The sequence below is a fragment of the Equus quagga genome, chromosome 6, assembly GCF_021613505.1.
Source record: "Equus quagga isolate Etosha38 chromosome 6, UCLA_HA_Equagga_1.0, whole genome shotgun sequence".
In the NCBI taxonomy this organism is placed as follows: Eukaryota; Metazoa; Chordata; class Mammalia; order Perissodactyla; family Equidae; genus Equus; species Equus quagga.
The window spans coordinates 81805135-81821862 of NC_060272.1; the positions used below are offsets into that span (position 1 = coordinate 81805135).

A 16728-nucleotide genomic window follows, 5' to 3' on the forward strand; every position below is an offset into this window, starting at 1 on the left:
CTCAGTTCTAGAGACAAACATAGGCTCAGAGCAAAGGGATGGAAGACAATACTCCAAGCTCATAGCAAACAAAAAAATCAGGTGTTGCCATACTTACATCAGATAAAGTAGACTTAAAGACAAAACAGGTAAAGAGAGACAAAGAGGGGCAATATATAATGATAAAAGGAACTCACCAAGACAACATAACACTTATAAACATGTTGCACCCAACACAGGAGCACCAAAGTACATAAGGCAACTATTAACAAGCCCAAAAGGAGATATCAATGACAACACAGTAATAGTAGGGGACCTCAACACCCCACTTACATCACTGGATAGATCATCCAGACAAAATGTCAACAAGGAGACAGTGGACTTAAATGAAAACCTAGGCCAGATGAACTTAAAAGATATATATAGAGAGAGCACTCCACTCAAAAACAGCAGAATATACATTCTTCTCAAGCACACATGGAACATTCTCAAGGATATAGCACATATTGGGAAACAAGGCAAACCTGAACAAATTTAGGAAGATTGAAATCCTGTCTACTATCTTTTCCACCCATAATGACATGAAACTGGAAATCAACTAGAAGAAAAAAGCTAGAAAAGGAACACTAATGTGGAGCCTAAACAACATGGTACTAAACAACCAATGGGTTGCCAAAGAAATAAAGGGAGAAATCAAAAAACATCTGGAGACAAATGAGAATGAAAACACACCATACCAACTCTTATGGGATGCAGCAAAAGTGGTCCTAAGAGGGAAATTTATAGCAACACAGGCCTACGTTAACAAATAAGAAAGAACTCAATAAATGATCTTAAACTACGCATAACAGAACTAGAAAAAGAAGAATGAAGCAAGCCCAAACTCAGCAGAAGGAGGAAAATAACAAATAGTAGAGCAGAAATACATGAAATGGAAACAAAAAAAGACTGTAAAAAGGATGAAGGAAACAAGGAGCTGGTTCTTTGAGAGGATAAACAAAACTGACAAACCCTTAGCCAGTCTCAGTAAGAAAAAAAGAGAGAGGGTTCAAATAAATAAAATTAGAAATAAAAGAGGAGAAATTACAATGGATACCATAGAAATACAAAATATTATAACAGAGTATTATGAAAAACTATATGCTAACAAACTGGACAATCTAGAAGAAATGGATAAATTCTTAGACTCTTACAACCTCCCAAAAATGAATCAAAAAGAAATAGAAAATCTGAATAGACCAATCACAAGTAAAGAGATTGAAATAGTAATCAAAACCGTCCCCAAAAATAAAAGTCCAGGACCAGATGGCCTCTTGGGAGAATTCTACCAAACATTCAAGAACAATTTATAACATATTCTTCTCAAACTATTCCAAAAAATTGAGGAAGACGGAAATATTCCTAACACAGTCTATGCAGTCAACATCACCCTAATCCCAAAGCCAGAGAAGGGCAACAGAAAGAAGGAAAATTACAGGCCAATATCACTGATGAAGACAGATGCAAAAATCCTCAACAAGTGATGTCAGCGTCATGGCGGAGTGAGCTTGCCCTGGACTCTCTCTCTTCCAACACACAACAAAAAGGAGAAACCATATTCCAACAGAAAATATCCTAACAACACAGGAATCCTTGGGGAATCATGGCAGCCAAACAACAGAGGGTGGAGTGGTTGGAGCCCCCCTTGGAGGAGCTGGAACAGGGTAAGGTCCTCCCCTAAGGACTGGGATCACTGTTCTGGGAGGCTCCGTGAGGGAAGGAGTGGGGGAGGGGTAGTGCATTCACGGGATCACCCAGGACTCCCTAGTGCCCATGCAGCCTAGAGGGAAACCCTTTAATAAGTCAAAAGCTTTCGTGTGGGGTGACCTCATCAAGCCAATACCCCAGGAGACCAGACAGCCAGAAGTGATTGGGAAATCTGGGTCTGTGGCAAAAGAAAATGCTCCCCAACCCCCTACCCCCCGCCCCGCGGTGTGCTGCACCATCTCAGCTGAAGGCAGTGGGCTCAGAATACATTGCTCTCGACCACCATGTAGTGGTGACAGGCTGTAACTGTAACTGAATAATATCACAATGGGGAAAACCCCTAGTTCCAGCATCAATCAGTTCATCAAACTCCAGACCAGAGGGAAAATAATAAATATCAAGAATTATGTCCCAAGGACTCAGAAATAAGTAAACTAAACAACAATGAATTCAGAATAGCTATTGTCAAAAAAACTCAAGGAGGTAAAAGTGAATATAGAGAAGCAATTCAACGAGTTCAGCAGTTACTTCACAAAAGAAATTGAAACTATAAAGAAGAATCAATCAGAAATAGTAGAGATGAAAGACACAATGGAAGAGAAAACAAAATAAGGATTCCCTGATTGCTTGTGTGGACACCACAGAGGAGGGAATCAGCATAATCGAAGATAGACATGTTGAACGGCTCCAGACAGAGGAGGAGAGAGAACTGAGACTCAAAAGAAATGAAGAAAGTCTCCAAAAAATATCCGACTCAATGAGGAAATGCAACATAAAAATTATCGGTATCTGAGAAGGTGAACAGAAGGAGAATGGAGCAGAAAGCATGCTCAAAGAAATAATAGCAGAGAACTTCCCAAATCTAGGGAATGAGAGAGAAATGTGTGTTGAGGAAGCTTTCAGATCTCCTAGACTTGTCAGTGTAAAAAGAACTACAGAAAGGCATATGGTAGTAAAACAGGCAAAAATGAATGACAAAGCAGGCTGGCCCAGTGGTGCAGCAGTTAAGTGTGCATGTTCCACTTCAGGGGCCTGGGGTTTGCCGGTTCGGATCCCGGGTGCCAACACGGCACTGCTTGGCAAGCCATGCTGTGGTAGGTGTCCCATGTATAAAGTAGAGGAAGATGGGCACAGATGTTAGCTCAGAGCCAGTCTTCCTCAGCAAAAAGACCTGGATTGGCAGCAGATGTTAGCTCAGGGCTAATCTTCCTCAAAAAAAAAAAAAAGTGAATGACAAAGAAAGAACACTCAGGGCAGCAAGGCAGAAGAAAATAACCTACAAAGAAATCCCTAACAGACTTTCAGTAGATTTCTCTGCAGAAACCTGACAAGCTAGGAGAGAATGGAATGACATATTCAAAACTTTAAAAGATAAAAATCTTCAGCCAAGAATACTCTATCCAGCAAACATATCCTTCAGAAACGAGGGAGAAATTAAATCTTTCCCAGATAAACAAAAGCTAAGGGACTTCATAGCCAGGAGACTCCCCCTACCCCAAAAGAAATCCTCAAGAAGTCTCTCATACCTGAAAAAAGAATAAAAGGGAGAAAGGGGTGACAAAACACAGAGTAAGGAGACAAATAGAATCAGAATAGGATAGCAAATATTTAACCACAGCATTAGGATAAAGGGAAGGAAAACACCAAAAACAAAGACAATCTTGTCAATTTAACCACAAACTCACAACACAAGTTGAAATAAGATATGAAAATAACTTAGTATGGGAGGTGGAAAGGGACTGAATAAGTTTAGACTAGGAAAATAAGAGGCCATTAGAAAATGGGCTATGTTATGCACGAGATGCTGAACACAAACTTCAGGGTAGCCACTAAACTAAAAAGCAGAACAGAGACAAAAAAAAAAAAATAAGGAAAAAACTAAGAAACACGGCATAAGAAGCTGAAGAAATCAAGGGGTAGAATAAAACACACAGGACGAGAAAGTAAGGAAATGCAGAAAAACTAGAAAGCAAGTGACAGAATGACAGCATTAAGCCCTCATACATCAATAATTACCCTCAATGTAAACAGATTGAACTCACCAATAAAAAGACACAAAATGGCATGATGGATTAAAGAACAAGATCCAACAATTTGTTGCATCCAGGAAACATACCTCAGCCCCAATGACAAATACAGGCTCAGAGTGAAGGGGTGGAAGACAATACTCCAAGCTAACGGCAAACAAAAGAAAGCAGGTGTCACAATACTTATAATAGACAAAATAGATTTCAAGATAAGGCAGGTAAAGAGAGACAAAGATGGGCAATACATAATGATCAAAGGGACACTCCATCAAGAAGAAATAACGCTTATAAATATCTATGCACCCAACACAGGAGCACCAAAGTTCATAAAGCAACTATTAACAAACCTAAAAGAAGATATCAAATGTGACACAATAATAGTAGGGGACCTCAACACCCCACTCACATCATTGGACAGATCATCCAGACAGAAAATCAACAAGGAAACAGTGGAATTAAACGGAAAGCTAAACCAGTTGGACTTAATAGACATACATAGAACACTCCATTGCAAAAACAGAATACACATTCTTCTCAAGTGTGCACAGAACATTCTCAAGGATAGACCATATGTTGGGAAACAAGGCAAGCCTCTATAAATTTAAAAAAATTGAAATAATCACAAGCATCTTCTCCGATCATAATACTATAAAGCTAGAAATTAATTACAAGAAAAAAGCTGAGAAAGGGACAAAGATGTGGAGACTAAACAATATGCTATTGAACAAGCAATGGATCATTGAATGAATTAGAGAAGAAATAAAAAAATATCTGGAGACAAATGAAAATTATAACATGCCACACCAACTCATATGGGATACAGCAAAAGCTGTACTAAGAGGGAAATTGATCACAATACAGGCTCACCTTAACAAACAAGAAAACTTCCAAATAAGCAATCTCCAATTACACCTAACTGAATTAGAAAAAGAAGAACAAACAGCCCAAAGTCAGCAGAAGGAGAGAAATAATAAAAATCAGACCAGAAATAAATGCTACGGAAACAAAAAAGTCAGTAGAAAGGATCAATGAAACAAAGACCTGGTTCTTTGAGAAGATAAATAAAATTGACAAACCCCTAGCCAGACTTACAAAGAAAAACAGAGAGAAAGCTCAAATAAACAAAATCAGAAATGAAAGAGGAGAAATAACAACAGACTCCACAGAAATACAACAGATTATAAGAGAATACTATGAAAAACTATATGCCAACAAAATGGATAACCTAGAGGAAATGGATAAATTCTTAGATGCTTCAACCTCCCAAAACTAAGTCAAGAAGCAGCAATCTGAAAAGACCAATCACAAGGAAAGATTCTGAAACAGCAATCAAAAGCATCCCAAAGAATAAAATCCCAAGACCAGATGGCTTTCCTGGGGAATGCTACCAAACTTTCAGAGAGGATTTAATACCTATACTTTTCAAGCTATTCCAAAAAATTAGGGAGGATGGAAACTTCCTAACATATTCTATGCGGCCAACAACACTCTGATACCAAAGGCTGACAAGGACAGCACGAAAAAGGAGATCTACAGGCCAATATCACTGATGAACAAAGATGCAAAAATTCTCAACAAAATTTTGGCAACCTGAATTAAGCAATACATCAAAAGGATCATACATCACGATCAAGTGGGATTCATACCAGGCACACAGGGATGGTTCAACATCTGCAAATCAATCAACGTGATAAACCACATCAACAAATTGAGGAATAAAAACCACATGATCATCTCAATAGATGCAGAGAAAGCATTTGACAAGATCCAACAGCCATTTATGATAAAAACTCTGAACAAAATGAGGATAGAAGGAAATTACCTCAACATAATCAAGGCCATTTAGGACAAACCCACAGCCAACATCATACTAAATGGGCAAAAACTGAGTGCCATCCCCCTGAGAACAGGAACGAGAAAAGGATGCCCACTATCACCACTCTTATTCAACACAGTACTGGAGGTTTTGGCCAGAGCAATTAGGCAAGAGAAAGGAATAAAAGGAATCCAAATAGGAAGTTAAGAAGTGAAACTCTCACTGTTTGCAGACGACATGATCTTATATAGAGAAGACCCCAGAGAATTCATTGGAAAATATTAGAAATAATCAACAACTACAGTAAAGTTGCAGGGTATAAAATCAACTTACATAAATCAGTAGCATTTCTACATTATAATAACGAACTAACAGAAAAAGAACTCAAGAACACATTACTATTCACAATCGCAACAAAAAGAATAAAATACCTTGGAATTTAACTAAGGAAGTGAAAGACCATACAAAGAAAACTACAAGACTTTCCTGAAAGAAACTGATGACAACATAAAGATACGGAAAGACATTCCATGCATATGGATTGGAAGAATAAACATAGTTAAAATGTCCATTCTACCTAAAGCAATCTACAGATTCAACACAATCCCAATCAGACTCCCAATGACATTCTTTACAGAAACAGAAGAAAGAATCCTAAAATTCATATGGGGCAACAAAAGACCCCGAATTGCTAAAGCAATCCTGAGAAAGAAGAACAAAGCTGGAGGTATCACAATCGCTGACTTCAAAACATACTACAAAGCTACAGCAATAAAAACAGCATGGTACTGGTACAAAAACAGGTGCACAGATCAATGGAACAGAATTGAAAGCCCAGAAATAAAACCACACATGCATGGACAGCTAATCTTTGACAAAGAAGCTGAGGGCATACAATGGAGAAAAGAAAGTCTCTTCAACAAATGGTGCTGGGAAAACTGGAAAGCCACATGTAAAAGAACAAAAATTGACCACACTTTTTCAGGATTCACAAAAATAAACTCAAAATGGATCAAAGACTTAAAGGTAAGACCTGAAACCATAAGGCTTCTAGAAGAAAATATAGGTAGTACACTCTTTGAAATCAGTATTAAAAGGATCTTTTTGGACACCATGTCTTCTTAGACAAGGGAAACAAAAGAAAAAATAAACAAGTGGGACTTGAGACTAAAGAGCTTCCAGAAGGCAAAAGAAAACAAGATCAAAATGAAAAAACAACCCACCAACTGGGAGAAAATATTTGTAAATCATATATCCGATAAGGGGTTAATCTCCATAATATATAAAGAACTCACACAACTGCACTACAAAAAGATAAACAACCCAATCAACAAGTGGGCAGAGGATATGAACAGACATTTTTCCAAAGAAGATATACAGATAGCCAATAGGCACAAGATGTTCAACATCACTAATCGTCAGGGAGATGCAAATCAAAACTACTGTTAGATATCATCTTATGCCCATTAGAATGGTTACAGTCACCAAGACAAAAAAATAATAAATGTTGGAGAGGTTGTGGAGAAAAGGGAACGCTCATACACTGCTGGTGGGAATGCAAACTGGTGCAGCCACTATGGAACAGTATGGAGCTTTCTCAAAAAATTAAAAATAGAATTACCATATGACCCAGCTATCCCACTACTGGGTATTTATTCAAACAACTTGAAATCAACAATTCAAAAAGACTTAGGCACCCCTATGTTCATGGCAGCATTATTCACAATAGCCAAGACGTGGAAGCAATCCAAGTGCCCAACAACTGGATGACTGGATAAAGAAGATGTGGTATATATATACAATGGAATACTACTCAGCCATAAAATAAGACATAATTGTCCCATTCGCAGCCACATGGATGGACCTTGAGGGAATCATGTTAAGTGAAATAAGCCAGCAAGAGAAAGACAAACACCGTATGACTTCACTCTCGTGGAATATAAACAACTTACAGACAAAGAGAATAATTTGGTGGTTACCAGGGTGAAGGTGGGGGGAGGGTGGTCACATGGGGGCAGGGGCACATGTGTACGGTGTTTGACAAATATTAACATACAATTGAAATTTTACAATGTTATTAACTATTTAGACCACAATAAAAAAACTTAAGGGGCCAGTCTGGTGGCGCAGCAGTTAAGTTGGCATGTTCCAATTCAGTGGCCTGGGGTTTGCCGGTTCAGATCCCAGCTGCAGACCTATGCTCTGCTTGTCAAGCCATGCTGTGGCAGGCATCCCACATATAAAGTAGAGGAAGATGGGCATGGATGTTAGCTCAGGGGCAGTCTTCCTCAGCAAAAAAAAAAAAAAAAAAAAAGAGGAGGATTGGTGGCAGATGTTAGCTCAGGGCCAATCTTCCCCAATAAAAAAAATTTTTTAAAAACCCACAATTGCTAAAAACTTCAAAAATTAGATAAAATACACAAATTTAAAAATCCAAGAACTCAAAGTAATCTAAGTAGAATAAACTCAGAGACTCCCATACTGCAACGCAATATAATCAAACTGTTGAGAGACAAACAGAGAATCTTGAAAGCAGCAAGAGAAATGCAATTTGTCACATATAAGGGATCCTCAGGAAGATTATCAGCTGATTTCCCAGCAGAAACTTTGGAGGCCAGAAGGCAGTGGGATGACATATTTAAAGTGTTGAAATGAAAAAAACTGCCATTGGAATTCTATACCAAGCAAAACTGGCCTTTTAAAAATGAGGGAGAAATTAAAACATTCCCAGATAAACAAAAGCTGATGGAGTTCATTACCAATATATCTATCCTACAAGAAACGCTAAAGGGAACCCTTCAGGTTAAAATGAAAGAAGGCTAGAAAATAACTCAAAGCTATACAAAGATACACATTTCTGGTAAAGGTAAATACACGGACGAATATAAAACCTAGTGTTACTGACAAATACTTAAAATGACTATAACTCTATGTTAATGGGTACACAATGTATAAAGATGCAATTGTGACAACAAAACAAAAAGAAAAGAAGAGATAGAGATGTGAAGGAGTAGACATTTTGTACACAATTCAGTTAAGCTGGTATCAATTTAAAGTAGACTGTTATAACTTTAGGATGTTATATGTAATCCTCATGGTAACCACATAGAAACTAACTATAGAATATGCAAAAAAAATGAGAAGGGAATCAAAATGTGTCACTACAAAAAAACAAGTAAACAGATGGGAAGGCAGTAATAGAGGAAATGAACAACAAAAATCTATTAGACATATTGAAAACAAATAATAACACGGCAAAAGTCCTTCTTTACTAGTAATTACTTTAAATGTAAATGGATTAAACGTCCAAATCAAAAGTCACAGAGTAGAAAAATAGATTTTAAAATATGACAGCATACATAGTAGTTGGGTCTATAACACACTCATTTCACATCTAAAGACATACATAAGTTGAAAGTGAAAGGATGGAAATGTCCATGCAAACAGTAACCAAAGAGATCTACGGTGCCTACATCATCAGGCAAGACAGACTTTAAGTCAAAAACTGTTACCAGAGACAAAGAAGGACATTCATTATATATTGATAAAATGGTCAATTCACCAAGAAGATACAACAAATGTAACACATATATGCAACAAATATATGACCTCTAAAATATATGAAGCAACACTGGCAGAATTAAAAGGAGAAAGAGAGATCTCTACAATACAGTCATATGCCGCATAACAACATTTCAGTCAACGACGCATCACATATACAACAATGGTCCCGTAAGATTAGCACCTTATCACCCAAGTGTGTAGTATGCTATACCATCTAGGTTTGTGTAAGTACACTCTCTGATGTTCGCAGAATGACAAAATCGCCCAATGACACATTTCTCAGGATGTATCCCACTGCTAAGCAACACATGACTATAATAGGTAGAGACTTTAATATCCTACTTCCAGTAATCGATAGGAAAACCATAGAGAATATCAATAAGGAAACGGATTAAACAACGTTATGGACCAACTGGACCTAAGAGACACAGACAGAATACTCCACCCAACAACAGAGAATACACATTTTCCTCATACATACATGGAGCATTCTCCAGGTTAGATTAAATGTTAGGTCAAAAAACAACTCTTACTAAACTTTAAAAGATTGAAAGTATGCAAACTATCTTTTCTGATGACGATGAGATGAAACCAGGAATCAATAACAAATATGTGGAAATTAAATAACATACTCCAAAGCACAAATGGGTCAAAGAAAAAAAATCACAAGGAAAATATTTTGAGACAAATGAAAATAAAACATAAAATATCAAAATTTATGGGATACAGTGAAAGCAGAGCTAAAAGAGAAATATATAGCTGTAAACACATCAAAAGAGAGATGGCAAACCAACATCTTTACACCTCAGTAACTAGAAAAAGAACAAACTAAACCCAAAGCTGGCAGAAGGAAGGCATAATAGGATTAGAGTGGAGATAAGAAAATAGAGAACAGGAAAAAATAGAGAAAAATCAATGAAACCAAAAGTTGGTTCTTTGAAAAGATCAAAATTGACAACTCTTTAGCTACACTGACAAAGAAAAGGGAGAAGAGTCAACTTACTAAAATCGGAAAGAAAGTGTGCACATGACAACCAATTTTACAGAAATGAAAAAGAAGAGAGTACTATAAAAAGCGGCACACCAAAAAACTGGATAACCTAGATGAAATGTACAAATTCCTAGAAACACTCCACCAACGAAGACTGAATAATGAAGAAAGAGGAAATTGAACAGACCAATAACAAGTAGGGAGATTAACTCAGTAATCAAAAACCTCCCCCAAAAGAAAAGTCCTCAACCAGGTGGTTTCACTGGAGAATTCTACCAAAACTTTAATGAAGAATTAACACCAATCCTTCTCAAACTCTTCCAAAAAACTGAAGAGGCAGAAATAGTTCTTGACTCATTCTGAGGCCAGCATTACCCTGATACCAAAACCATATGAAAACACTACAAGAAAACTACAAACCAGTATCTCTTATGTGTACTGATGCAAAATCCTCAACAAAATACTATTAAATCAAATTTGGCATCATATTAAAAGGATAATATATCATGACCAAGTAGAATTTATTCTTGGAATGCAAGGATGGTTCAACATATGAAAATCAATTAATGTTATACACCACATTAACAGCAAAAAGCAAAAACCCCTACATGATCCTCTCAACTGATACAGAAAAAGGATCTATTTCAACACCCTTTTATGATAAAAACACTCAAACTAGAATTGAGGGAAACTATTATCAACATGATAAAGGCTATATATAAAAAACCCATATATATGGCTAACACCACAACAGATGGTGAAGGACTGGCAGCTTTTCTTCTAAGATCATGAATAAGATAAGGATGTGGGCTTATGCCACTGCTATTTAACATATTACTGTAAGTTCTAGCCAAAGTAATTAGTCAAGAAAAAGATCAAAGGCAAATTGGAAAAGAAGTAGTAAAATGATCTCTTTTTGCAGAATATGATCCTATAGGTAGAAAATCATAAAGATGCCATAAAAATACTAGTAGGGCTAATAAATGAATTCAGTAAAGATGTAGGATACAAAATCAACACCAAAAATCAGATGCATTTCTATATACTAACAATGAACAGTCTCAAAAAGAAATTAAGAAAACAATTCTTTTTACAACAGAATCAAAAAGAAGACCATACTTAGGAGCAAACTTAGGTAAGGAGGCAACAGACTTGTACACTTGTTTTATACTACACGACACTGCTGAAAGAAATCCAAAAAGACAAAAATAAAAGGAAAGACATCCCACATTCATGGATTAGAAGATTTAATATTATTAAGATGTCAGTATTATCCAAAGCAATATACAATTCAAAGCAATCTCTATCAAAATCCCAATGACGTTTCATTCAGAATAGAAAACCCATCCTAAAAACCACACAGAATCTCAAGGGATCCCAAATTGCCAAAACAATCTTGAAAAGAAGAACAAAGTTGGAGGGCTCACACATTCTGATTTCAAAACTACAGTAATCAAAACAGTGTGCTACTGACATAAGGACAGATAGACCAACGGAATAAAACAGAGAGCCCAGAAATAAATTTTCACATATATGTTCAACTAAATTTTGACAAACATGCCAAGACCATTCAATGAAGAAAAGACTGTCTCTTCAACAAATAGTGCTATGAAAACTGCATATCCGAATGGGAAAGAATGAAGTTTGACCCTTCCTTTATACCACATACAAAAATTAACTCAAAATGAATCAAAGACCTAAATGTAAGAGCTAAACTATAAAACTCTTAAAAGAAAACATAGGGGAAAAACTTCATGATGTTAGATTTGACAATGATTTCTTGGATATGACACCAAAAGCACAGGCAACAAAAGAAAAAAACAAACGACTTTATAAAATTAACAACTTTGGTGGATCAAAGAATGCAATCAAGAGAGTGAAAAGGCAACCCACAGAATAGGACAAAATATCTGAAAGTAATATGTCTGACAAAGGATTAATATGAAGAACTCCTACAATCCAGTAACAACAAGATAAACAATCCAATTCAAAAATGGGCAAAGGACTTGAATGGACATTTACTCAAAGAAGATATACAAATGGCCAATAAATAAGCACATAAATAGATAATCACATGACCAGTCATTAAGAAAATACAAATCAAAATCATGATACTATTTCATAACTATTAGGATGGTGATTATCCCAAAAAAAAAGAGCGGTTGGCCCTGTGTCCGAGAGGTTAAGTTCACGCGCTTGGCTTTGGCAGCCCAGGGTTTCCCGGTTCAGATCCTGGGCACAGACATGGCACTGCTCGTCAGGCCATGCTGAAGCGCTGTCCCACACAGCACAACCAGAAGGACCTACAACTGGAATATACAACTGTGTACTGGGAGGCTTTGGGGAGAAGAAGAAAGGGAGGGGGGGAGATGATTGGCAACAGCTGCTAGCTAGGTGCCAATCTTTAAGGGAAAAAAAAACAAAAAAAGGGAAAGTAATCATTGGTAGGATATGGAGAAATTGGAACCCTTGTGCACTGCTGGTGGGAATGTAACATGCAGCCACAGTAGAAAACAGTTTGGTGGTTCCTCAAAAAGTTAAACATAAAATTACCATACGCTACTAAACTGTACACTTAAAAATGGTTAAAAAGAGGGCCAGCCAGATGGCGCAGTGGGTAAGTTCGCACTTTCCACTTCGGCAGCCCAGGGTTTGCTGGTTTGGATCCCAGATGCGGACCTATGTACCGCTTGTCAAGCCATGCTGTGGTAGGCGTCCCACATATAAAGTAGAGGAAGATGGGCACGGATGTTAGCTCAGGGCCAGTCTTCCTCAGCAAAAAGGGGAGGATTGGCAGCAGATGTGAGCTCAGGGCTAATCTTCCCCAGAAAAAAAAAAGAAATCATATATACCAGACTTTTTTTTAAAAAAATGGATATATAACTGTATGATATTTGTTTAGAAATGAGTATTAGAAAGTATCAGAGTATTATTTGCTCTGATGCAAATAAACACATGAAAAAATGATGGGACTATGTATAAGAAAAAGTAAGTTTGCATTTTCCCAAGTATGCTGAATTATATAACAGTGATTCAGAATTTGAAAATATTTTTCTGTGCTAACTGCTTTAAGAAAGAAGCTTGTTTATTTAACAGGCAGCTTTGGGACCAAAGGCAAATAGCCAAAATAAAAAAATAAAAGAATTGTTCTTCATTTTAAAGTTGTAAACATCAGCCTGTAGGGACCACCCATCACCTTCCAAACTTCTTTAAAAGTTACTCATTATTTCAATCTATACAAAGGAATAAAATGACAAGTTAAGGTTAAAAGCTTTAGTTTCACCAAGTCTATATTTTTAAGTTATTACCTGGAACTAAGAGAAGTAAAAAGCTGATCAAACTGTTTCTCCAGAACCTCTATAAGACTGACTCTCTCTTCTTTTGCTTGATTGTGTATATGTTCAAGCATCTGGGAAAGAACATAACACACAGGCTTAATTTGGTATTTTTATTTTGTAGAAATTGTACTGTTCAACGTAATTTTGAAAGTAAAAGGTACTTTTTAGACTTTTCAAAATAACACAAGAGTAGATTAGATAAAAATGGAATAAGTCACAAAGTTCAACTTTACAAGATCACATCTTTGTTGACACTTTGTACTGATAAATTGGCAAAAAGGCCTAGAAAATCCACTATACTTTCTAAACTTCTTTCTTATAATTTTTTATGATTACAGGAGATGAGTCATTTTGGAAAGCTGAATTTCTCTCCAGCTGGGTCATGTGGCATAACTGACAGTCTTTGGAACAGCCAATTCCTTGAATAAAACTTAAAATATAGTATTAAAAAACATACTTGAGTTCAAACTTTATTCCATATACTTGCATTTTTAAACAAAAATATCAGATAAGTACAATTTTTTCTTTGATTTAAAAAGGATTTAAGGATCTTTAAGGTTATTATCAACTTTGTTGCTTGAGATCTGTGACCCCTTTTTCCTTCCGATTTCTCCCTTTTGGAATGGGCATGTCAATTCCTATGTCCAATCAATGTATTTTAGAAGCAAAAAATTTATTATCTAGTTTCACAAGTTCACTGGTGGAGAAGAATTTTGACTCAGGATGAATCATACCCTGAACCTCATCCATACCTGATATAAAAGACATTTAGATGACATTTTGAACTCAGAGTTGATGCTGGAATAGGTTAAGAATTTGCAGTATTTGGGGATGGGGTGAATGTATTTTGCATGTAAGACAGACACGAACCTTGGGGTGCCAGAGGGCAGACTGTTATGGGTTGAATTTTGTCCCCTCCATCCCAAATTCACATGTTGAAGTCTTAACTTCCACATCAGCTCTAACCTTTTGGATGCCTTCATTGAAAATTTGCTGTTTCTGGGTGCTAAGGACCTTGTTCTTTGTCACCAAATGAGTGAGTGACTCTCTTGGGTGATGGGGTAAGGAAGAAAAAGAGCATAAAACTCTTTGTGTAACGGTATATAGTCAAATAACAAGTAACGTTAGATAGATGATTTCAGTGCTTCTAAGACAAAGTTCAGCTCACAGCAAGCAGAAATCATGGTTCCTTAACAGAGCTCCAATTTCAGTAGGCTGCTAGCATAGCAATGCTATGAGCTATGAAACTAATCCTAGCAGGCCATGGGAGTTTTCCATTTTTCTGTGTTTCTCTATCATTAGATTACCATACTTAATAACTTAGTGCTAAGCTCTAACTTCAGGAATATTACATCCAAATATAAACATTTAACAAGAACATGCCTTAATTCATGATAGAATTATTCAAAATGCTTACTTTCACAGCAATACTTAATTGTTCAAAATTATAGCCTGCTATCTTTAATGCTTCATCAATTTCTTCTGCAGTTTTAGTCTCCTAAGAAGGGGAAAGGGGACCACATACAAATATAAAATACAAAAACAGATGCTTAGATACATTATATTAGTTGCAAAAACATCAAGCTACCATTCTGGTTACAAAAGCAACATAGACCCACTACAGAAATCTGAAAACAAGCACAAAAATTACACTTCTAATCCTACTTACCCAGAGATTAAAAACCATTAACATTTTACCATTTTGGTGATAGCATTCTAGATTTCTTTTTTTAGATATCTTTTTGAAAAAATGCAATTACGTCCTGTAACTATTTTGCAATATAAAACTATCTTGAAAAATTTATCATGGCAATAAATGTACACACAGAAAAACTAACAGTTTTTAAGAAAAAAGATTATAATTTTCCCATGTTAAGATTTAAACTTGAAGTAAAAGCAAGATTAAGATAGCCCCTCCCCGAGCCCACTAACGATCTCCTTACCAAAGAGACTTAATACTTCATTCAATAGCATTTTGGGGTTTGTTCTATTTCTAATTTTAAATTTAAAAAAAATATTATTTAAAGTTATCAGGTGTGGTAACAGGTGAAATTCAATCTTCCAACAATAGCATCATCAACAAGTGCTTTAGGCCTTGCGGATGCGATTAAAAAATACTTGGAAAATCGCACTTAGAACTTAGAAACTTGTACTTTATACAAGTTTCACAGAATCTGAATTCAACAACCAGGTTAAAAGGGAAGAAGCTGCATACAGGTAAACATCAAGAACACTACCGAGTTGGTCAAAGGTAGAATGGGCTGCCTTAGGAAGAAAAGAGAATTGTTCAAGCATAGTTTAGAATAAAACAAAAGATTCTAGTAAGGAGTGAAGGTTTACCTCTGTTAACCGTTAAGCTTCCCAAAGAATCTATAATTATAGGAACCTTGAAAGGAGAGGAAAGCTAAGCTACTAGAGACAAAGTAAAACCGTCTGGCTTCATCTTCATGAATAATATGTTTCATACCGCCATTACAGTTGATGGGTTCAAAACACTCCTGTGTGTGGAGGTTGAATGTGCTGAACCAATAGTTAGCTGATCAGCAGTCTTTTTGAAGTCCTGAGAACAATTCTTTATCCTGAAAAATGCCAAGTACATTATTTTAAATACCAACATTTGTATAATGGTTTTAACCTTCTATTCTGATTTTTACCCTCTATGAAAAATAATTCATATGACCATTTATAAGAACATGCACAGTGGGTCCTCAATTATGGTAAGTGAAGAGAGGGAAACCACGACTAAATATGCTTTCATATAAAACTTAATTTTAGTAAAGAATTCAACTTCTTAACAAATTCCTAAAAATAATAGCTTACAATATAAACTGGGCTTTAATTTCCTAATCCTTTCTCCTTACCTGACATTTTTTGGTAGAGATGTTGATAAACACTGAACTGTCTTAAGCTCAATTAAAATAAGTACTTATATACATGAAAGCCAGCTATTAAATAAAGGTACCTACAGGCCTGGATAATTTACAACAAGGTATGAATTCACTAGGTAAGTTAATTTGCAAAGAAAAAGTTGGCTGCACTTCTCTTGCACAGATGCTAGAGTTTTTGCCTATTTTTATCTTTATGTCCCCATATTTGCTAGCACACAGTGAACAGTGTTTGCTGAATAAGTTAATCATAAGCCTGTAATAGTTTATGGAGGAAACTATGATGTTTAAATACGTTACTCTTACAGAGAGAAGTAATAGTCCAAATAATTTTTAAACACTCAATTACTTTGAAAAGTGAATATTCATGTTCTTGAAAACA

General features: G+C 36.1%; 1 protein-coding gene across 1 annotated transcript in view; it reads right to left on the reverse strand.

Moving 5' to 3' along the window:
* RNF17 (ring finger protein 17) overlaps positions 1-16728 on the reverse strand; it is a 155194-nt gene that overhangs the window by 128619 nt on the left and 9847 nt on the right. The window contains exons 4-6 of the mRNA XM_046665064.1: positions 15929-16040; positions 14879-14959; positions 13432-13532 (exon numbers count right to left, since the gene is read on the reverse strand). Coding sequence (XP_046521020.1) covers positions 13432-13532; positions 14879-14959; positions 15929-16040 — 294 coding nt within the window. The remainder of the gene's footprint in view (positions 1-13431; positions 13533-14878; positions 14960-15928; positions 16041-16728) is intronic.